At 36.5% G+C, this 24,056-nt stretch overlaps 5 protein-coding genes across 5 annotated transcripts in view; 2 read left to right on the top strand and 3 right to left on the bottom strand.

Annotated features, from left to right (window-relative positions):
- Window positions 1–9,211: 9,211 nt before the first annotated feature.
- Window positions 9,212–14,552, bottom strand: LOC109851691 (glutathione-specific gamma-glutamylcyclotransferase 1). The gene is made up of 4 exons (XM_020422019.1): window positions 12,882–14,552; window positions 10,454–10,489; window positions 10,085–10,347; window positions 9,212–9,905 (listed from the first exon to the last, which is right to left on the bottom strand). Exons 1-4 carry the CDS (start codon window positions 13,050–13,052, stop codon window positions 9,641–9,643), a joined length of 735 nt encoding a protein of 244 aa, XP_020277608.1. The 5' UTR covers window positions 13,053–14,552; the 3' UTR covers window positions 9,212–9,640.
- Window positions 14,553–14,806: 254 nt separating this feature from the next.
- On the bottom strand, window positions 14,807–16,543 carry LOC109851690 (hsp70-binding protein 1). The gene is made up of 5 exons (XM_020422018.1): window positions 16,369–16,543; window positions 16,044–16,284; window positions 15,566–15,968; window positions 15,239–15,476; window positions 14,807–15,148 (listed from the first exon to the last, which is right to left on the bottom strand). Exons 1-5 carry the CDS (start codon window positions 16,410–16,412, stop codon window positions 14,938–14,940), a joined length of 1,137 nt encoding a protein of 378 aa, XP_020277607.1. The 5' UTR covers window positions 16,413–16,543; the 3' UTR covers window positions 14,807–14,937.
- A 409-nt stretch (window positions 16,544–16,952) lies between these two features.
- LOC109851728 (UPF0536 protein C12orf66 homolog) lies at window positions 16,953–19,451 on the top strand. Its single transcript, XM_020422081.1, has 9 exons — window positions 16,953–17,311; window positions 17,453–17,599; window positions 17,761–17,912; window positions 17,975–18,115; window positions 18,207–18,345; window positions 18,431–18,624; window positions 18,716–18,866; window positions 18,983–19,093; window positions 19,151–19,451. Exons 1-9 carry the CDS (start codon window positions 17,231–17,233, stop codon window positions 19,319–19,321), a joined length of 1,287 nt encoding a protein of 428 aa, XP_020277670.1. The 5' UTR covers window positions 16,953–17,230; the 3' UTR covers window positions 19,322–19,451.
- An 80-nt stretch (window positions 19,452–19,531) lies between these two features.
- LOC109851729 (cathepsin O-like) lies at window positions 19,532–23,368 on the top strand. Its single transcript, XM_020422082.1, has 7 exons — window positions 19,532–21,005; window positions 21,239–21,377; window positions 21,585–21,814; window positions 22,224–22,372; window positions 22,511–22,561; window positions 22,713–22,981; window positions 23,106–23,368. The coding sequence occupies exons 1-7, from the start codon at window positions 20,763–20,765 to the stop codon at window positions 23,141–23,143; spliced, it is 1,119 nt and encodes a 372-aa protein (XP_020277671.1). The 5' UTR covers window positions 19,532–20,762; the 3' UTR covers window positions 23,144–23,368.
- A 171-nt stretch (window positions 23,369–23,539) lies between these two features.
- Window positions 23,540–24,056, bottom strand: part of LOC109851727 (tryptophan 2,3-dioxygenase) — a 5,776-nt gene continuing 5,259 nt past the window's right edge. The window contains exon 7 of the mRNA XM_020422079.1: window positions 23,540–23,830. Coding sequence (XP_020277668.1) covers window positions 23,671–23,830 — 160 coding nt within the window. The 3' untranslated portion in view covers window positions 23,540–23,670. The remainder of the gene's footprint in view (window positions 23,831–24,056) is intronic.

Below are 24,056 nucleotides of genomic sequence, written 5' to 3'. Positions count from 1 at the left end.
ACCGTCTACTAGTTCCCATTAAAATGAGACACTCGTAGTGTTTTTATATATAAAATATAATTGCGTCCAAAATTGTACGCGCGCGCGAGAGAAAAATTAAACGAAGAAATCCAAATATGATGCGCGATTTCTAACATTGTTTGCGATCTGTGTGCACGGGTGAAAGCTAATTAGATTTCGTGTTATCGCGGTTTTCTATAAAATGTGTGTCAGAGTGCAATGATTTGAAAGGTAAAAAGATTTATATATATATATATATATATATTGAGAAAATCGCGGATTCTCATCGGATGTTGTGTGTACACGGTAGGCATTTACGAGCGCGTTTAGCACACTGTCGTCGGATGCAGTAAATTACATCTGTCTTTGATTTCGCCGTAGAGCGTGTTAAATAAGCTTTACTCGCGGGAGACCTTGTATGCGATATTTATTTCTAGAACATGGCGCATAGATAATGCGCCGTTCGGCATGCACGCGAGGCGAAACGCTAACGCGAAATGATTGCCAATTAACATTAATACAGCTTCGCGCAGACCGGAAGGTTACCTATATAGCCACCGCGCAGAAACTAATGAAACTCGATAACATTGATCGCACACCACAGTGACGAATCACATGGTTATCCGTCGCCGTGAAAAATAGTGGCGCAGATTCTTGTTTGAAAGATGCGACTGTTGATTTTAACAATTTTTACGAAACACTTGACGAAAATATTTATTTAACCGCGATGTTTAATTGAGAAATTTATTAGTTCGTGAAAAATTGATGAAAAAATAAACTCAACAGAGAGACAAATATTTGTTAATTTCGTTAAAAGGCGAGCGTGTTTCTCGATTCTTGTTGAGAATGACTTGTTTTAACTTGCTTAAAAATTTATTAAAATTTTGCTAGAAAAATGTTTATCAATTCCAGTAAAAGTAATTGGACAAACACAGAACACGTGTGTGCAGTTTTAAAAGGACTTCCCAAAGATTTTTTAATTAAACGAGTTTTCTCTGTGACACAAAAAAAAAACAACAGTTCGTTGCGTTTTTAGCTTAATTGAATAAAACCGCGCGTTTACGTGTCGCAATTATCGACGATTTCATATATCGCGATTGTCGCGGTGAAGCAATACGGGATTATATACACACGCATACAAACACATTACGCGCAAACGCGCCCACAGAGAGCGAGGCGCAGCCGAGATTCACTTTGATAACCACGTAGCGTGGTAAAGCGATATCAAAGGGATAGCGTTTCACGAAGGTGGCAGATGATAAGTGGAAGCAAGTCGCTATCCCATGAATTTATGCGAAACCGCGTGACGCAGATTTACCCACCAAACCCCGAACTCTCGTCGTCGCGCCGCGTCAAACGAACGCGCGCGCAACTTCGATTTTTTTTTTTTTTTAATTTCTTCCTGTTGAAAAGCGACAGTGACGGAAAGTGTCATCGATCTTTTTTCAGCATTTACGTAACGCCGATCCGATCTGCACACGTGCGTTGAGGCTTTTAACCCTCTTTCGCGCGCCACCCTTTTCGCGTCTTTTATAACAGTGACCCCTTTCGACCTCATAATTGCCATTCGCCGATACGGAAACAGGCTTCGTTCTAGTTTTCAGAATCATGGATATGAATAACCCAACCAACGCCATTAGCTAGCTCGGCCGGCGCATATGTCGATCAATGGCGTCAGCCGCCGCACATACGAACCGTTGTGCGCGAAAAAGTTTTTCGCGACCCGTTCTAATGGCCTCCGTTTATCGGTATCATCAATCATTTCAAATTTCCGCGCGATTCAGTTTGTATTATCGCAAATAAATAATTATTACGAGCAACACAGAAAAAAATAATAATATCGGTGTCAAGAGTTACAAAGTGTATTAATAAAAATTGTCAATCGAGTCGTGAAACGTGACGAAAGAGTTAAAACACACACTCATATATTTATTTATTTTTTTTTTGACTTGAAAAGTAACTTAAAAAATTTTCAAGTTTTATAATTTTCTCAACATGTATAAACATATTTCGAAGTTTCGTATAGACCCAACCAATTGTGAAAGTTTCTCTTTGCGAAGCTGTCAAATAAAAAAGACCACTCCGTAAAAAAACGTCTCTTTTCACTTGAGAGAAAGAGAAACTCTGTGTGTGTGTATTGTTGCATTCGACAGCTCGTGAATAAATCATCGAAAGTCGAAACAAGAGAGAATTACCAAAATTACCGGTTAGATCGAGTGACAGATATTTTCACACAGAATTTACACACCGCGAGCGTGTATATCGATACACCGATATTTATAGGTACATATATATCGTTTAGCCCAGGGGATCCGACACAGAAACCTTTCTCTCTGGGCTCCTTTCTCTCTCTTTCTCTCCCGCTCTTCCTCGCTTCTCCCCGTCCTTTTCCAATACTCTTCGTAATGGCATGCACGCACGGTATGGAGAAGCCACGGGAGAGAGAAACACGAATGCAAGTTAATTGATGCACACACCGCCGCGTAATGGCCGCCGTTAAATGATCGACGAGGTGCAGCGGCGGCCGCAGTCGCACGATAATGATTCGCGAGAATTTCAACTTAAATTAGGCGCCTTTGTGCACCGGCGCGCGCGCGATCTGTGTTCTTGCGTTCTCCTTCTATTTCGCGGCACATTAAAACACCGGCCGCGCGATCTTTCGCGTCTTTACACTTCGTCGTGACATTGAATTATTAATTAAGCCGTATAGCGCGCGAATGATAAATGCAACGATAAACGTTTGTGCGTGCGGAAGATGTGCTCCCAGGGTATCTATAAGCGCGAGACAACTGAGGTGGGGGGGGGGGCGGAGGGACGTGCTATTTATGCGGACCGACAGAATCACGAGTCCGATTAATCGATGCGCCGCATTATGCAACCGCGTGCATAAACGATACAAAAGATGCCGGAGCGTTAATTATGCACGCCGGAGGGTTCTCGCGCGACCGGGCATTTTGAACGCTTCATTTGCACGGGCCGCGTTTAACGGGGAGGGGACAAAACCAATTGCGCGAAACATACGTCATGTTGGCGCAATCACGTAGCGTTCCGCGGCCGCGTGCAAAAGCTTGAACTAATTTCGACAAATGAGTCACTAATGAGCACCTCGTTTCAGTCTTCATATTATTGGCCAGGTACGAACAATTGGTTTGCGTTTTGTTAATTACAAGAGCGTGTTTTTTTGTCGCAAATAAAATTTATATTTAATTGTAATTTATTTTAAGAAATGATTGTAAAAAAACTTTTAAGTAAAATTATATTATATAATATATATATTTTTTTTTAATGCTTGTAAAATTTCACAGAGTCGCAATTATTTCTGTGAAATCGCATGGAATTAATTTTCGCTATTTTTATTCGTGCTTTTATTCCGACTGAAACAATTTTATTGCGGTAGCGGTTTTTGCTGACGAATCGTAGAGCCGGAAATAGTCGTGGAAGCGCGCGGGAAAAAGTCGGGAAAGATATATATATATATATATATATATATATATATATATATATGTGTGTGTGTGTGTGCATTCGTTGAAATTGGCTAGGAAACTAAAAATGTCCGCGTTGTCGCGGCGAAAGTTTTTTGTCGACGCGTAATGATAAAGCGAGAGTTCGTGTAATTGTAGCAAAATGTACGTTAAGTGTACGGTTTGATTCGGTGCATTTTGCGGTCCACGGGAACCGCGGCATTGTTCCGCGTTTGCACGTTTCTCCGAGAAATTTCTCCGAGGACGCTCGGAGCGCGTATTATATTTACAAAGCGGATCGTTACGTATGTGTGTAATCGGCAACGCGACAAAATGCTGTCATTAACGTCGCTTATTGCATCTTTTCTCGTTGCGAGCGACAGCTGGCTCGCAACGAAAAAAAAAAAACATGCGCTTGTTAGTGCGATCCCGAATCAAAAAACAAGTCTAATTCAGTATCGATGCTTTTGGTAGAAAAGTCAAATATGAGTCTGCTCGAAAATTAGCGTCTCCTCGCGAAAACGTAGATCGAACAATGCTTGAAATAAAATTTTCTATTGTTGTTCGCGTCTCTTTTGTTTCAAAGAAACAAACTATGTTGTGTGTGAACTTATAATTAAAACATACACAATTAAAAAAAAAAACAATCATAATTAAAACAAATTTACACAATGTTTGCAATTATTTTTAAAAAGCTAAAAAATCAATGTAAAATCGTTCGAGGGTTTCCCAGTATAACAAAGTTTCCTAAATAAACAAAAAACTATTGTGTTTCACATCTCTGTGATTTCGCATTTATAAAAAGCACTTCTTTCTGCTGCACTTTATTCGAATCACGCGGTTGAAATTCACGCGATTGCGTCGTGTTTCTTTTTTTTTTTTTTTTTTTGAAATATGCAAATGCAAGACACAATTATCGCGGCAGATCTTGCTCGTATCAAAGACGCGGAAAGATACATATTTTTGTGTTTTTTTTTTTCTAAAATGTACCCGAAGGAGCGATAGAAATCGACGACGGAAATTGTCACGTTGCGCGGTGTAACGTGTCACATTTCACGCTGTTTGAACCGGCCTTAACTGGAAGTTTTTTGTCGTTTGTTGCTTATGCATTTTCATGCGCGGGCGCGATCGGCATTGCCGGATCGTTTGCTTTGTCAATCGGTCGACGACGACGACGACGACGGCCGCTTTAAATCGGCGCGCAAAACCACGATCGCGCGTAATTCTCTACGTGTATTGAACGTTTCTTGCGCAAGCCGAGCAATTTGCCGTGTATATTCCGAGCCCTTGAAGTACCGTGAGTAGGTGTCAACACGATTGCGTGCGTCTTATCGTCGCAATCGTCCGAACTCGAATCGCATAATTTTGCGGAATAATATTGAGAAATTTGCAATTCGATGCGTATCTCGGTGTGTGTAAAAAATTACACCGCACCATTCAATGAAAACTCATTTACTTGATATTCGCAAACTGGCAGACGAAAAATTCTGATACCGGTTCATTAACGCGCGGACGTTGTTCGAAACGTTTAATTAAGAGAGACGGACAATTTTAACTTTCAAATCTAAAATTTACGAATTACTATATCGCACACAACTGTGTTTTCAACTCGGAGAGAAAGGAGCGTTTCGTTTTTTTACACACACGTCGAAAATTTTATTTTAATTTGTGCTTCGAGTCTCTCTTTTTCCCGAGTTGTGCCACGCGCGCGCATTAATTCCGAGCGCTCGCGCGATCTCTGCGCGTCTCGTCGTGTACGCGCGCGGCGAGTAACATCTGCGGGGAATTTTTTGTAATTTTCGGTGAAAATGCGCGAAGGAAAGGAGAGCAAGAAATTCCTGCTTACACCGTGACGACACGGAGCCGGAGTCCGGGGAGTCTTCGTTATTATTTCAGCGAAACGAAGCGTGTACCCCATGCACGCTCGAGTTGGCTCGTGTGCGAGTTGTTAACTTCTTCATGCCGGCTATGTCCAATTTGTTGCATGCAGCGTCTTCATTCGCTTTTCACAGTAAATATCATTGCAACAAAAGGACAATACACTTTGTTGTTGCATAAAATATACGTACGAGTTTCAGAAAAATTTTACATCTTCCTTCGCAAACGACGATTTTAAATAATATTTTCTGTCGTACATGCAATTGTGTTGCAGCTAATAAAATATATCGAAAATATGTAATGGTACGTAAGTATATTATTATTATTGTAAGTTATTATTATTGTTGTTATATCATAAATTATGCGCATCAATTTTTTTTCGTAATTTTCACTCTGTGTTCATTGTAAAATATTAAATAAACCAATTTAATAAATAAAAAGTCATTAAAATTCAGAAAAACACAAATTAAATACCAGAAGTACTTAATATTGTTTTTTTTTTTTCGAAAGTAAAGAAACTGAAAGTTTCTTCAATTTCGAAAGAAGATTTTATATACGATATTTTTAAAATGCCGGTCGTTTTATATAGAGGCCTTCTTGGCCGATTCATTCCGGTGTGTGTCCTTAATGGGAATTACAGGACAGTAGATGCAACTACGGAGTAACGTTATCCCTGAGATACCTGGCTAGTTCTGTCGTCACGATGCGTGACGAACGCCGGTGTATGTCCATTCTGTAAAGACCGCAAGTAACTTGTTATTTGTCTGAATCGAAAACCCCAGGCGGCGCAAAACCGCGCGGATTTCTCTTTATTGTAAGAAATTGACATCCACGATTGAAACAAATGTTTCGATCTGACGTAAGAATGAGAACTACGCTACCGTAATATTTCTCCCACCTATCCAACGAATTGAAATCAATTTGAAGAAAGCTCACCGCTGAAATTAAATATCCAACGTATCCCAAATATCTTTGATCGCTTGCTGAAAAATTTTAAATGAACGTTAAACATTCCGAAAATAATTGTAAGCGGACGAATGCCGGATATTAACATTCGAGCGCAATTACGAAACGATCGGGATCAAATTGTAGCGAACACACTTGTATTTAAATTTTAAACGTCTATGTCCGTACTCGTGTCAACCGTCAAGTGTTTACACAAATATCATGTTTTTTATAATATTGATATTAAATCAATTCTCTATCATTTTTATTTTCGAGATGCTTTTATTCGCGTCTTATTATGTGTATTAAATATTGTTGTGTGAATTAATTGAAAATTCATACATGTGAGAAATACGTATTATTCTCCACATCTTTTATCCACATTTTTTACTTTATTTGGAAGTTTTGTCAACACACACAGGAAAGATGTTATTTTGTATTCGTCTATTTCTTTCTTTCTCTCTTTCTCTCTCTCTCTCTCTCTCACTTTGATCTTTCTATTTGTTCAATCAAAAAATAAACCAAGTTTCACTTATATACGATACCCTCTGTAAACAGTTTATGAGAATTAAACTTGGTTCCTTTGATCGGGAATGTATTAATCTAACACGCTGCGGAATTGCTATTTATATCCCTGATCGCTAATCGATCGAGTAGAAAAATGCGTGAGAAGCGAGTCGAGCGCGTTGCGCGCGTATAGGTCTCTTTTGCGTTACGGGGACGGGATGCGTAAGCATCTTCTTTTTTTTTTTTCCTCTTCTTCGTGTCGTGCAATAAACGTCTAACGTAAACCCGTTTCTAAGCCCGACTCGCGCCCGTGAACGCGTGACTTTGAGATATATGAGAGACTTAAGTCGAAGACCGGGCGTGCGACTTACATCGCGCGAATGCGACGATCGCGCGTCCAAAATGTTTTTTTTTTTTTTTTTATTCTTTTTGCGAACCGTGTCCGTTACGATCTGCAAGATCGAAAAAGTTTCTTGTCAATGTCTTAATTCGCCATCTTCCGTCTTAAAAAAAAAAGACGACTGAAAAATCGTCTCTTACCCTAAACGATGACGCTTGTGCGATGAATTAAACGCATTTCGAAATCTCTCAAAATGAAAATACGTTCACAAACTTGCAAAACACAACACAACTTTCTCTTGTGCCATTCATTTTCAAAACAGTGTAGTAAACTTAATGAATTTCTTTTTTTTTTTAACGTAACAAATAAATACACGTAAAACACGTTAATATTAATAAAGACATTATTTACAATAAAATTCTTCTGTTTTAAAATAAGTATTATGTTATTCGACGCCACTTTATTTTCATGATTTTTCAGTGAAAATATCAGATTTCGAATTTATGATATTAATTGCATTATAATTACGTCAATTAAGTATCGCACGCACAATGATCGCTTGAGCGATATCTTCTTGGTCGAATTTCGGCGTTTCGCTTTCTCGATCGTCGGAACGCGTAACCATCGGGCGATTATTTCACGAGGAGACGCTAATCAATATTATATATATATATATATATATATATATATATATGCATATACATCAACATATATTATATATGTAACGTAATTACAAACATAACATCGGTAGTAAAGTCGGTGCGAGACGTACGCGCGATTGTCGCGTTCCGTTACAGTACTGTTATCGTGTGTGTTTGCATGTGTGTTATTCTCTCCAGGAAATGTTTTTTCTAAAACTTGAACGTTCGAATTATTACGCAAAATAATGGTAGCTAAAATGCGGCGCAGCGTTCCATAGGATGGACAGTCTAATATTCATGGAGAGTCCTAAACGGCTGGATGAATGGCTGTTCTATATATATTACGGTGTACTGTTCATGAAAATTTCGCAACGTGTATCAGTCTCACAAAATTTAATTTGAGAGAAACAGGAAAAAATAAAAAATAAAAAATTTGCTTTTTGTTTCTCTATCTTGTTTGTCTTTGTTCAACAAATGAGAATAAACTGTAACTTTTTTTCTTGACAAGAGTTTGAAATACGATGCTAAAATATAAATAGTAATATAAGTACACGTAAATGTTTATATTCTATTAATTAGTAAAAGTTAGATTTTGATTTTTATATAAAAAACAGCTTACATACTGGAAGTCAATTTTCGAAAACCTTGCGATCTGCTTTGCCGACGAATGTGAAGCGAAGTACATCGCTTGTATATCGAGCTTGGAAACATCAGTTTCCTATTCTATTGACACACGGTATAAGTTTGCTGTTTTGCGTTTTTGAGATTTTGATCCAGTTCAGTTAATTAGTGTCAACCGAGAGATTGGCCAATTCCGATTGAATAACAATCAAGATAAATGAAAATAGAATGGGACCGGTTTTTTAATCTTTTTTTTTTAAATGACATTAATAATTCTTACAGTTAAATTTGTTGTAGATTTTGTTATTAATATCAAACATACAAATGTATTATCTACATATTTACAAAACGCAATATGTATTTTAAAGATATTTTTTTCACACACACATATATATAACAAATGTCAGTGCGTTAATTATTTATAAGTGTAAGCGAATATCTATCTATTAGTAGAATAAACATCTAAAAAAAGAGAAGATATATATATATATATATATTTCAATATCTCGATTAAATTAAAACGCGAATTTTACAAGTTTGTCGATGTATTTTCGTCACTTTAAACTCAAGGATTTTACGATTATATTTCACGAATAAATGCGGGATAAAAATTTCTTTCGACAATGAAACTAATTTATATATATATAAAATAATTTTTCTTATGAAAACAGCAGTAATTTTTCTACTCGCAACTCTTTAAACTCAAAGATTTTACGATTATATTTCACGAATAAATGCGGAATAAAAATTTCTTTCGACAATTAAACTAATTTAAAATAATTTTTCTTATGAAAACAGCAGTAATTTTTCTACTAGCAACTAATACGAATGATCAGCATTGTAAGAGATAGTACGGTATCGAATAAATATATAAAAGAAATAATACCAATGTTTGATATTATAACAGTGTTCACGTGTCCAGCACGTTCTGTGATACAAAATTAACACAGCCGTCTCGTAAACATACATGAGAGAATAGCCTCTACGAGAGATATATCTATATAAGCAAGCAGCGAGATTATATTCACGAAGGAATTTACAGCTGGTTGCTTTTTAAATTTAGAATCGCGCGCGGCTAGCGTACCAACTGTGTGCGACGATAAAAATGTCGCATCATTCACGCTTTCACGAGAGAAACTATATAAGCTGCCATTTCTTTCAGTCGCGCAATTCAAAATTATAAACTACGACAAATATATATATGTATTCACTATATATATATATATATATGTATAAACAAAATTCAATTATATGTTCACACAACGTAGAGTCTTGGATGGTATCCGAGCACTGAACTGGAAAGCGTTCTCGTCGCGAATTCGCTCGTTTACGTCCGCGCGATTGTCTGCCGGTTCCGCGTCCTCGTCCAGATCGATGACAAAGTCGCGGTTTCCCATCAGCGTGGTCAGGCATATGTTCGCTTCCTTGATTCGCGAGCGCACCAACATCTCCAGCGTGAAGAGATGCTCGTCATGCGCTTCCGGCAGGTAACAATGCATGAAATCCGCCAATCTGTTGCAAGAAATAAAACGTTCTTTTTTTCTTACATATTGAACAAATATAATTTTTATTTTCAATATATACAAATATATATATATATATATTTATTTTCTTCCTCAATAGAAAAAAGGGAAGGGAAAAGAGTGAGAGAAAAAGAGAAGAAAATAAAAAACGGAAAAAAAAGTCTTTACCGTAGGAGATACTCGGCGTTGTGTCCACTCGGACCGGAAGACTCGGCAATTTGAAGCGCGATCGTCTGCAACGACGCCTCGCCGAGCCACAGTTTGTTCTTGCTAGTAGCTATGTAAATTACCGCGGGAAATTGTTTGCTCCCGTCCCGACTGTGAAACGTTACGATGGTCGTCAGGTAACCACCGAGAGCGCACTCGCGATTCTCCAGATAGGACAACGCCGCGCTGTCCTGAACCTGGAACGCTCGTCCGTAAACCGTGCCCTGTAATCGTCGAGAAGACGTTCTACATTGCATTGTGATTTCCACATTCTTCTTCCAAAATATTGAAGATTTATAGTCATTTTGATAATTTGCTGCGTATAATCACCTCTTTTTCCTCGATCAGTGTGGCCACTCGTCCGGGCTGTAACATAAAAACAAATATCGATGATAATATCGCAATATTCACAGTTTTGTCGTTAAGAATATTTAAACAAAATATATTGAAGTATCGTATACATATATTTTTTACAATTAAAAACAATTTTTTTAACAAAAAGAATTTTTAAGTTATTAATTGATAGATTTTACGCGAGATTGCTAGACAAAATAGCTGAAAAGTCTTAATTTTTTTTTTAATTGTCAATAATTTCTACATTTTCTTTTTTTGTCAGACATTTCTCGCGTTTGCAAATACACGTTATACATCGCGCGCAATGTACATTTGTAAGCAGAAGTCCCACATTGCAAAATACATGTTGTCAAACAAAACGTAACTCGCGACAAGAACTAATCTCTCTTTTTAAAAGATATCAGTTACTACTGGTTTTGTTCTGCACTGACTACAATTTCAAGTAAACTTACACGCAAATGTAACGCGAGACGCGCGTCAGGTTCGTTTCGTTAAAAAAAAATGTGTGCAATGTTTAGAAAGAAAGAAAAAAGAAAGTGTGATTCAGAAAAAACTCTGAATACAACAAATGTTACAAAACAGCGAGATAATAGCTTTCTCTTATATTCGCAAAAATCAAAACAATAGAAAGAAGAGAGACAAATATTGCGCGCGAATTTCTTTGCGTTCAGTTTTTTAAAACAACAGGAAGGGAGCCAAGGCAAAATTTTGGCATTCAATTTGTTTTACACGCACGCGATATTATTTCACGTTTAAATGATGTCCTTCAAAAATTCCGATCCGCATATAACTTTTATCAAAATCACGCACGTATCGATAGACCTTCCTTATCCGAGCCCAGAGATACAAGTGCGTAACAAATGAACAATATGTCGCCTAAAAAAGTATCTTTATGTTTGAAATCGGGCCAGGAAAAAAGATGCGCGTTCTCATTTCTTCGAAACGAAATTGAGATAATAATAGAGTTTGCAATGATCCAAAATAAGAGCCACGTGCACAAGCGAGAGACGCATTTGAGATACGCAAAAAGTACATTACAAATATACATTACAAATATACATATTTGTCGTACTTGTCAATGACAATTTGCTCGCACCAGACTGTCAAACAGAAGTAACATTTGAATTTAACGTTTATGTAACTCGGTTTGTGCGCGTGCGATCTGCGCTTGTGTAATTTTTAACCAATAAAACTCGATATTAATGTGGCAATTAAATTGCAGATAAGAAAGATAGAAAGTGACATAACGTGTATATAACATGTAAGTGACAAGATATTATATATATATAAAAAATTATTTAAAAATTATTTAAAATAAATTTATATTCCTGTTCTCTAAATTATTATTTTTTTTTTATTCTAAAAATAATCGGTGAGTTTTTAACGTATGTTATTTACTTTTAAAATATTTAAAAATTAAATATTAAAATATTAAAATATTTAAAAAAGATTTTCGGACATTTTTTGATTATTTACCAATATGGTCTGTTATTTATTTAATGAAAAATCAGTTCTACATAGTTTACGTGTAATCGTTGTTGTAAAAGTTCTGAAAGATGCTGAACACAAAAATCAGATTCACAAACACACATACAGAATTATATTTGCGTATACAATAATGTCTCTCGCTAATGTTTGCAAATTTTCTCTCGATCATTTTTCACAAAGTCATCCTCACCAATTCCTGGAAGTGCTTCGACAAAACGAGCGTCCGCGTTATATATGTATTAACACAGATGTTAAACACTTCTCTCATCTCGCTCACACTCAATGGTTCTCATTGCTTTCGGCAATTCTCGGAAACAACACCTCCCTGGATATTTCTTCACATCGCGAAGATGAGAACATTTTAGCGTGAAACTAACTATTGTAATGTATATAAATATTTATATACAATTTATATAATATAAATATTTGTATATATATAAATTTCTATAAGACTTTGCTTGAGCAATTTAAACAGCTTTCTCTCATTAGATTGTTTTTTTATGTATTTTTGTTATCAGTAAACAATTGATTTATGAATGTGACGAATGATTTATGAACGACTGGTATTATCGCAAATAATTCATAATTCTTTGTTTTTAAGTTTTCTAATTTGAAGAAAGAGTGTGTAATTACAAATTTAAGTTTTTTTTTTTTCAAAAGTGTGCGACTTTTGTTTATTATTTTAGCGTATTGATAGGGTCGTTGCCACGCGTATTTGCTTTCACAACGAGCGCGCAGCTGTTCCGATTCTTTATCATCATCCTCGTCTGGAGCATCAAGTTAGCCGTTATGAAATCGGACATTGGCGATAGCAAATAGAATTAATAATAAATTTTTGAAGGTAAGAAAAGAATTATTTTTTTTAAGTACAAAAAATTTAAATGTGACAAACCGGTGAGATTTGTTTTCCGCTCACCTTTTCGGCGGTACCGCGATGCGTGGTGTTGCCCTGCCAGAACCGCCTGCCAAAGCCCTTGATGTATCCGGTCATGCTTTTGATATACGAGAAACCGGGATACCAGCAGAGCGATCCGTATCCAAACACCCAGAGCTGTTGTCCATCAGTGTCACTTGGCTCGTTTTCCATTTGTTTTTTGTTTTTTGTTTTTTTTTTGTTTGTTCGCGCTTTTTTCAAAGACTTCGATCAACGAGAGAGATTCGCTTCTCTTCTTATTCGATCCTTTCGCTCTATGTGTGTTTCGACTTTCTTTATCTTCTCTCGTTATCTCGTTTGTGTCGCGACTTTCGAATCAGCGAAATATTAAAACAAAGAAAATAAAATTCAAGGTTCGGAAGTCTCGTGCTCTCTTCGTCTGCTCGCGTTCCTTCTTTCGTCGTCAAAATCCACACACTTTCTCTCTCTCTCTCTCTCTTTCTCTCTTTTTTTTATCTATTTATTCATCTTTAGTAAATACTCGGTTTTTTCTTTTTTTTTTTCAAACAAGATTCGCGTCATTTATTCTCGGAAGCGTAAAGACGCGCGCGCGTTTCTTCTTATCAATATCATCATTATGCGAAACAGCGATTTCACAAAGCAAATTTAATATGTACAAATACTTATTTGTGCAATTAACTTATCGCAACGGTCAAACGAGTAGTCACTGAAAAATGCAGCTTCCCTGAGTTAAATACTTTCCTTTTTCTCCGGTCAATGAAAACTCCGTCTCTTCGTTTTGTCTTCAATCATCTTCTCGCGTAGATAAAAGTGCATCTTATTGTATTTTAAATTTTATTTAATAGGAACGTGTTTCACAACCGTGCAGAGTTTTAATTTTATATCACAAAACTGTATCCAATTGTATATAATCTCGTCTCAAGTGTATTAAGTGGTCGATAACTCTTCGTCGGATCTTCATCGATAAGCCTCGACCCATTTGACTCAAACAAGTAGCCTCGGCTGTCTCCGCGGTCTGTCACTTCTCGATCATCGAACCAGCGCTGCTGCCGCGTCCGTTTCTCGTGTATCTGAATCGCTCGCCAATTTGCCAATTCGCGAGACGGTGACGTAGGTAGGCGGCTTTTATATAGCGTCGCGCGCGGTTACGATTCTCTTTAGCAATCATCGCGGCTTTCGGTTCTGTCGCTCCATAATGACGCGTCGCGCACTTCCTGGATCGATTCTGGATCATACCAGAGAGATCACTCGACGGGTCGATGACGGACGGAAACGTTCGCTTCAGATAAACTGACTTTAATGATTTTACTTGTGATATGATGGACGATCGAGCGAGATTTCCGAAACATTTGGAAAATTTTGAAGAAAGAAAACGGCTTTCTTCCAGATGGGGGGCTTGACGAGAAAGATCTGACGAGAACTGTCGACCGACGACTGCGGTTAATGTTCGGCAAACTAGACCGGAGCGCGCGGCGAAAAGCGGAAGAGAGAGAGACGGCAAGAGTGGTTTGCGAAGAAAGAACGAAGAAGCACGGCAGAGAGCACATGTAATGGCAAGGTGGTGGGGATGGATGATGAAACAGACCGCTTGATTGACGAATCGCTCACGGATGCACGTCGTGGCATTGGCGCGGTTCAGACGCGTTTATTGACAACAATTAGGTGTATTGAGAAGAAAATGTGTTGGTAAAAACAAATTTTTATATCATGTACATTTTGAGAAAAAATCTTTCCTTCAAAAAAAAAACAAACAAACAAATTTCTTACACACACACGCGCGAATTGAAAAATAACGCATCAAATTTTACTTGAAAATGTCGTCGATAGAGCAACATAGGCTAGTTTCGAAAGGTTTGCGAGAATTTATTAGAGAAAAAATATTCACACGCATTTTCAAGCGTTGATTTATTTAACAAAACGCAAGTTTGTGGTTTACTCTATTATTATTTTTTTTTTTTTTTTTCATAAGTATTTAAATTTCCTGCAGATATAAGATAAGCCGTTAGATTTACAAAGCAAAGAAAAATGATACACGATTAATTTACAAAACAATGTTACATAGTTAATATTAAATGTGTTATCTCTCCTGAGCTGTGTCGGATTCGGAAAACAATTTATCCAACAGTTCTGTACATATGTCTATCTCGTCCTGGTTTTCCTCGGGGTTTAGTTCTGTCATTAATTGTCGCAGAATGGATTTCAGGCACAACTGCGACCGGCGACATTCTTGCAACGCCGGCAAAAAGTTATCATTCACCATACCACTGAGAACTCTTAATAACTGTTCCCTGTGATAAAAATGAAAATTTTTTCCATTTAATAAATAAAAACACACAATCACACAATATATCTGTTTTACACTGAACGTTATATGTTACCTAATTGTGGGTTGCAAGTTTATTCTACCCAACAGTCCTGCTGCTTGCTCTATGAATCCCATCTTTATTAAAGTAGTTTTTATGTCGCTCGAGTCGTCCTTGCTGCACAAACTGGAAAGCAAGAACGCGGATTTTATCTGCAGTTTCTCCACCGAGCTCTGCATTGCTCGCAAGAGCACCGAGTAACCGTCGTGTTGGTCCATATATTTTAACGACTCGGGATGTCCTCTGACTATACCTGTATTCAAAGTATGTCAATGTAAAAAAAAAAAAAACACAAAATCTTCAAAAGTACGAGAACAAGTTTTGTATTTTTCTATTTCTTACACGAAACTGCATAAAGGGCCTTTATTCTCGCTTGTTCCGATGGATCCGTGTCGATTATAGACAACAATATAGGAAACACTCCAGCTTCTAACAACTTGTCCTGACAAAATGGATTGTTTTGTGCTAACTCCGCTATAATATCGGCTACACGCCATCTGATATTGCTGTGTGGAGAGTTCAGACATGGTTTAAACACTGAGAAACCACCGATGTTATAAAAATCGTTAGCTATGTCAATATTGTCTACAAAGTCTGCCAGTCTTTCCAATGCATTCTCATATTCCAACGAATCTTCGTCATTTCGTAGATTGCCAACATTAGACAATATTTCCACAGCTTTCTGCAACTCGTCTATTATGTTCACAGTTAAAGACGACAGTGCTGCATTCAAGAATGATTTTTTCTGCAATGTAGAATTACAACTTAGTACGATATCGATGACAAATCAATCAAATATCAAATAAATCAAGTTGCATACTTCCTCATCCAAAGGATAGACCGGTGATTTGTTCTCAGCATTTTCGGACTGTGCTGCTTCCATGGCAAATTTAAGCAGTCCTTGCAAATTACTCGGCTGTCTCGGTTGATTCGGCAGAGGTTGTGGCGGAGAGGGTGGCTGGACATTGTTGGAGGTGGAAGGACCTTCGATAGACAGCGGTCTCGCGATGCTGTTCGTTTGATTCTGCTTGACATCCTTCTTGGTTTCTCTATCTCGAGAACTGTGACAAGTATTATTATGTTCGGCAACACGAAACAAAAGTGGTTAGGTTTTGAGAGTGTGTAGATTAATTTTCACATATCACCTGCTCATGTTGATGTTATTCTGTCTAGCAAACGCTGCGCCCATTAATCGACTCACACTTCACATATATAGATCTCTTCACTGCGAACTGTTCAACTGTTTATGGTCATTCTCCACATTGCTTTTTATGGAAATCTCGTCCTCGTGTTTACAGCGCTGACAATGCTCCAACTTCCAACTCCAGAAGATTCGAGAAATATATCGAAGCATTTAAAGCCGAACAGATGTGCGATTCTCGATACATCAAAGTGCGATACTTGCGATTCTTAAATGTATCGAGTTGATGTCGATACATCAAAGTGCGATATCTTGTGATTCTTAAATGTATCGAGTTGATGTCGATACATCAAAGTGCGATATCTCGACTCTCGATTAAAGTGACTATTTGGGCTGCGGTCCGTTTCATGCTTAAGCGCACATTTATCTATAGTATACGTGACATATACTACAGATAAATGCGCGATTAAGCATGAAACGGACCGCAGCCTTGGACTCGTGCACATAGCACAGAATGGAACCGCGCGCTGTGGACATAGCGCACCGACATGTCGCTCGTGGCTGCGTAGTTCCAATGTGCACCACCTATGGACATGGCCGCTCTCAGGCCTCTCTCTGTCTGCGACCGCTCTTCATCGATTTCTCCGTTATGCGTTCAATCCGATAAATAAGCACGAGACAGAGTTAACTTATAATCCTCAAATATTTAAATGGCCATAACACATTTTATAGGCGACAGAAAAACAACGTACACGTATATATACAATAAAAATTCGTAAACAGAAGAAAAAAAACAACATAACCTTTCAATTAGTATGACACGTACAACGACACTTGATCACGTTTGTTGGAAGGAAAGATAGAGAATGGATCACGAAGACGAGTTTCTCAATATCTTCTTTACACAGGTTGCTCAGCTGTGCTCTGACAAAGCCAAAGAGACAGTAGTGAGTAAAATTAATATGCAACATTGAATTAGATAATTTATACCGTACATATGTGCATAAAATATAGAATTCGAAAAATACATAACATATGTACTTATATGTTATACACGCACATTTAAAAGAAATGTACATTTGATACAGGAAAAGGAAAAGGAATCATGCAAGCAGATGCAAATGGGTCCTTGGGGAATGCTCTTGATACATTTACCACAAGTAGCTGTAGCTGAACGTTCATATGCAGATTTAGGTTTTCTTCATACTAAAAACAAAGGCTTTCTTAGGAAAGATGTACGTATCTAACAATGTAAAAAATTTTCTAATGCTAATTTATTATTTTCAAATTTATGGTTTATTGGAAAAATTTCAAAATTTCTCAACTGTCTTTCTTTGGTCAACAAAAAATGTTCATAATTGCTTATTTCAAACTTTGTGCAATGGTGTTTGAACAGAATTCTTTGAAGACTGTATACGAATCATTAAAGGCTGATTTAAAAAGACTGGAAGAAATGACCAAAGGAACAAATTCCATTGGTGCAACAGTCGCCAGTGTTTCCAGCCAGCTTTGCCAGTTCATCACGGCAAGAATCCAGCTGATAGATTTGTCAGTATATCAGTATTTTGACCTTCTATCTTTAATCTTATATTGCAATTGTTATATTACAGCTATGAGAAAATGTATAATATGAATATAAGTAGCAAAGTTATGAAGCATCAAGAATTGTTGCAGTGTATAGAAGGGATAATAAAGTGCCATTTAGTCTCCTGTTCTCATTTAGCATTAACTGCGATTAAAACAAGTTTAATGTAAGTATTTTGTCACTTTTTTCAAATAACTTATAAATTCTTACACGCATGTATGTGTGTATAAAAAACTAAAAATTTTCTTGCCATTTAGATTAGAATGTGAAATACTAGAACAACTGATGACGGCGCAAGTGGAAGTTCAAAATTGGAGATTCTTACCAACTCTGATGGCTCTTTACGCAGCGCAAACACGAATGTCGGCCTGGGAAAGAACATTACAAAGCAAAGAGGTGACTGTTAATTCGTGCTGTCAACTAAAATTCAAGATCAACTCTAATTTTTTATGTAATTCAAACATTTTTTTTTTTTTTTCAGTCCTGGAAATTGGGCTTCGGCGCGACATTTTTGAAGGCAAATCAGCAACCGGCTTTGTATCAGTGGTTAGTAAAACTTCGCAGTGCTATACTGGCTAAATGTTCTTTGTATTTCTACACTACTCTGAGCCAACAAACCAATGCGGGAGAAATGAGAAGCGTTATGAGCAAGCAGAATGTAGACTATTATCATAAGTAAGGATACAGAGATACGATGGTTTTTTTTTTTTCGTGTTATTTGCAAAATCTAACGAAAACATAAAGGTGACGGATTTTATTTTTTTAGAATACAAAGTTTTCAGCGGAAGCATGATGTGCTGGCAGTGCTGATAATCTTCGATTCCAGAGGAGCTGAAAATTCAGGTTCAGGATACAGGCATCCGGGAAGAGGAGCAGAGTCTTTCGAGTGCTTCCCTATTGTCGTTTGTTGTCCTAGTGTAAGTTATCTCTATTTTTTTTTTATAAATATATTTTATTACTGTTTTCAAAATAATTAATATATAATATAAAATTCAAAATTTATATTTTTCGTGTATTTTTAATGTGTTTTCAGACATTCGTACAAAAACCATCTGCGCACCTGGACAACATTCAGGCCAAAATAAAGGAACGTCATGCGGAACTTCTTGCCATGGACAAAGTTATTTATCACAAAAACGGAAAGGTACGTAGATCGGAAAATAATTGTCAAATAAATTTATAAATTGATTTATCTCTGCAGGATTCGTGTTCGTACGCTTTCTACAACATCGATCCGAGAATGACTCTCGTCGTCGCGTTCGAGAACGGGAAACAAAGAGACAAGGAAACTCACATTACGTTATTCATGACGGATCTTTCCATGCATATTAGATGCAACAAGGTTTACGAAAGTCTAAAATTATCGAAATGAGTGTGGATACGCAAAACTATGTAATTATGAGAATATCAAATTGTACCAAAGACCACCTGATTGTTATATTCAAAACTTGTTCCATGAATGTATGGTTGGTATGTGAAAAATTACATTCATTTATATATTACATTTATATTATTTATGTTACATATATATAAAATGCGCGTATTAAGAGTATTTCAAAATATAATTTAATTGTTACATTATGTATTATGTTCATAATGTCCACAATTATTTCCACTTTTAATTTTATTTGAAAAAATCCTTCAATTTAAAAAATTTCACAAAAACTCGCTTTTTGTTCTAGAAATCAATTAACCTCGAAACTGAATTGAAAAGCGTCCCGCAACGATTTAAAATGTCGAGTTTTTACAATATTTAAAAAATTACTAAATATACAAAATTTTGAAAATAGCTTTTTTGCATAAAAAATTGTTGGAGAACATCATAAAACACTCCTTGATGGAGTTTTTCAAGTTAATAGTATTTTTGACTAATACAAGTTGTGAATTGTTGGATAAGTTTTAAGTTCATTTTAAGATACTGTACGGATTTCATTGGTTACATATCACATCTCAAAAGAAACGTAAGATAGTCTTAAAAAATAATATTCAATTATCAATACCAGCCATACTTTCGATTTTGATTTTTTTATAACTACACTCTGTTCAATGAGAGAATATCCTCGGAGCGGATAAAAACTTGTCTGTTTCGCGCATATTCTCTATCAGAAAGCTCTCCCACCTCACAGCTCTCGGCTGTCAGCGAGTATCCCGCGCTCCCCACTTTGCCTGTTTTGCTTTCCCTATGCGCAGACCGAGGATATTCTCTCATTGAACAGAGCATACAGAATTTAACCAGAATTTATAACACATTAAAATGTTAAAAATTCATCCAAACATAAATTTCTAGCTTAATGAAGTTTAACCGGTTCGAAAATGATTCAACTCGACTCGAAAAATCGCAAGAAAACAATGGGGAATTGTCCGCGTCGCCGTGGAAAACGCTTGAAAGTTAACAAGTTTTTAAACGTCACTAGATAGGGAATTTTTTTGAAATTTTCTTTTTTCTTTAAAATCCACGTCAGAATATTGAAAAACGGTCGGCGTTGTATTGAAACGTCAAAATTTACAATTTGCAAAAATTCTTTAATATATTAGGAAATTTTCAAAAGTCGGTTTTTTCTGTCAAAAAAAATCGCATCAGAACAACGCAGCTCATTAAGATACAAACTTTTTATTATTTTTAAATATCTCTTGATGAGAATAATTTTGTAAACCTGTAAATTCACACTGCGCTAATTTCAAATGCGCTTCGTGTCGTTGTCGAGTTTCATAGACCGTGTTTATCTTATGTTACATTACAGTACTGAAAATCTATATTGTGTACTATACATACATATATATATATATACTTTATCTGACACATACTATACTCAATGCGTGACGAGTATCGCGCGCGAGAATGTTGTGCATATCGCGCTTCACACAAGAATATGGAGTGGCGTACAGTGGTGATAATAGTACTGGTCGTGAGTCTGTGTTTCTTTATAATACCGATCAGAGTGGGGCCGGACAAAAATTTCGAAGACGCTAAACTGTTCGCGGAGTATGTTACTCGTTACAATAAATCCTACAAGAACAATCCCGTCGAGTATAAACAACGACTCGAACACTTTCAGGTAAACGATAAGATGATTTGTCAGACAAGCGATTGTATATATACATATATATATATATATAGTTGCGCAAGCGATGAGCGCGGAAATCGGTTTTGAATTTATTTTGTACTATAATTTATAATTAAATATATATACAACGCATTTCTGTGTTTAGTCTTAATCTCAAAATTGACAAAATGTTTGTTAAATTATTTATTTATACACGGAGACTTTAGTGTGTCGGTTGATTGCAGAGATCATTGCGACATATCGAAAAGATGAATAGTTTTCGATCGTCGCAAGAAAGCGCGCACTACGGACTGACGGAATTCTCCGACTTGTCGGAGAATGAGTTCAAAGAGCGAGCTCTGCTTTCCGACTTACCCTTGCGGAGTAAGTTTGATTTTATTTAAAAAGAAGATAGTGCTTTTCACAAAACCACAAAAACATTCATAAAAATTGTTGATGTTACACGAGTAAACGAGTTGTAAAAAAAGTTGTCATAAGAGAAAACTCGATCGGTGCAAATGTAAAAGACAATTTAGAGTTGTAATATTTATTCGCTGATACGAATGTAGACGCTTTTTATCTCTTAATCAGGCCAAAAACACACTACGGCTTCGTACTATTATCAGCATACATCGGATTCGATTGATCACACAAAAAGAGCGACGATGCCGCCTAAGATCGACTGGCGTGAGAAAGGAGTTGTCGGGCCGGTTCTGAGCCAGGAGAGTTGCGGGGCGTGTTGGGCGTTCAGCACTATTGGGATGGCCGAATCCATGTACGCCATCAAAAACGGAAGTTTCTATTCCTTTAGCGTGCAGGAAGTAGGTCATTACATATTCCTGACACGTTTCTCCGTTTTTTCGAGCGAGGAAACTGCTGGAAAATGCGCGCAAAATTTCAGGCAAATTCCTCGCGAGAATGTTTTTTTGCGCGCTTTATAGATGTGATCATCTTTTGGAACAGCTGCATCGTTTTTTTTTCAAATCTCTTCTCAGCAGTCTCCTTGCAACGCAATTTATGTCGCTCATATACGTAGGGATTTTCAAAAGAGTGTTTGTTTACAATTTTACGGTATTTGAAAGAGTCTCGTGGTATAACGATTCTCTTGTACAACACGCTTAAAAAAATTGGAAAATTTTTTAAAATCTTTTTTGAATCCCTACGCGCGCGCGCGAAATGTTAATTATAAGGCGATTAAGTTGAATTCTCATCTCGCGACATGTTATGCAGATGATCGACTGTATGCCGGGCGATTACGGATGCCAAGGCGGTGATATATGCAGTTTACTCTCGTGGTTGGTAGAATCGAAGACCACAATTGTCTCCGCAAGCGCTTACCCTCTCACATTGCGGGACGACGCGTGTACATTGTCTAAGAAGTAGGTATATGATATTTTTCTAGAAAATTTTTAAAAAAATTTATATCAAAAATTTCTTGAGATTTCTGTAATTGCAATTGTCATTATAAATAAATAATGATACAATATCACGGATCTTAACGTGAGCTGATATTTCAGAATTTCTGCAAAAACATCCGGAATAAGAATAAAGGATTTCACATGCGACAGGTAGATGAGTTAACGTTTGTTCAAATGCTCTTTTTTTATCATAAAAATATATTCACTGCGCGTTTATTTCGTTTTTTTTTTTATTACACAAAATTCACATCGTGTCGAACGAAAATTCCAATTTTTGAGTATTAAATCGAATCTGTTCCAGTTTTGTAAACGCCGAGAGCAAACTTCTGACACGGCTTTTTACTCACGGACCTGTAGCGGCTGCGGTGAATGCCATATCTTGGCAGAATTATTTAGGCGGTGTGATACAGTATCACTGCGACAGTTCGTTCGACAGTTTGAATCACGCCGTGCAAATAGTGGGATACGACTTGACAGCGAGTATACCGCATTACATTGTTAAAAACTCGTGGGGGCCTACGTTTGGCAACAAGGGTTATCTTTACATCGCAATCGGTAAAAATTTATGCGGTAAGGAATTAAATACGAACGAGCGCGCGAATGTAATGATTTGTGATTCGCGCGAATACATAAGTTATCTATGAATTTGAGTGTATGGATAAATAAAATGCTAACATATATCGTATGTTTACAGGCATTGTCAATCAAGTTTCGTCGCTCGATGTTGTTTGATTTATATTATAAAGTTCGAAGTTTTACTTGTGAGAGATAAGTAAAAAGAGGAACTAAAAGAAATTGAATATATTATAATAACGTAATATATATACGTATATTGCAATATAACTATATATAAATTTTTTACAGAGAACAATACGTCGAATTCAGAAGTATGACAATAAAATATTCTATTACGCACGCATGTATATGTTATAATAAACATTGGCATCTTGTTTTAAATCATCTTGTGTATTTAATTAACATAAAATCATAAATAATTCTTAGGGTTTTGAGATTCTTTTGACTAACTGTTATTTTAATGTTATTGTAAAGTATAATTTTAAAATGTATGATCTATATATGTATATATTTTACTTATAACAGATATATATATCTTTATATATATAATATAAAATTAATTATTACATGTGCAGCATAATTGTTATTTAACATTTCTTACATTACAGAAAATGTTAGAAAAATTTGAACCTATCAGAGTCAGAATTTCATTAGATCTGCCTGTCGATTTAGAAGCTTATTATTTAAGAGTCTTCTGGCTTATCTTGATTTGCATCCACATCCCAACCATTCCAAGCGATTGACAGCTTCGTTTTCATTTGCTTTGTCAGCGGCGGAATCATGTGACGAGGTATCAAGAACGTCGACAAGTTGAACAAATCCAGGAAGACTTTATACCTATCACTGTGGGTAAAAATAAATAATTTTTAAATTAATCAATTTTGGAGATGAAAAATGTAGGTATTTTAATTATACATATAGTTTATTATATATTTATAATGTTATACTTTATATTATATATTATATACAGGGCGTCCCAGAATTGGTTTAACATCTCTCGTAGACAGGTAGAAGAAATAAAACTAAGGTGAAAAGTCCTATACCATTTTGCTAGATTCGCAATAGTTAC

Source organism: Pseudomyrmex gracilis, unplaced genomic scaffold (genome assembly GCF_002006095.1).
Source record: "Pseudomyrmex gracilis isolate BER0280 unplaced genomic scaffold, ASM200609v1 scaffold_19, whole genome shotgun sequence".
Taxonomy (NCBI): Eukaryota; Metazoa; Arthropoda; class Insecta; order Hymenoptera; family Formicidae; genus Pseudomyrmex; species Pseudomyrmex gracilis.
Note: the sequence above shows the minus strand (reverse complement) of the source record. Positions and strands in the feature narration are given on the sequence as shown.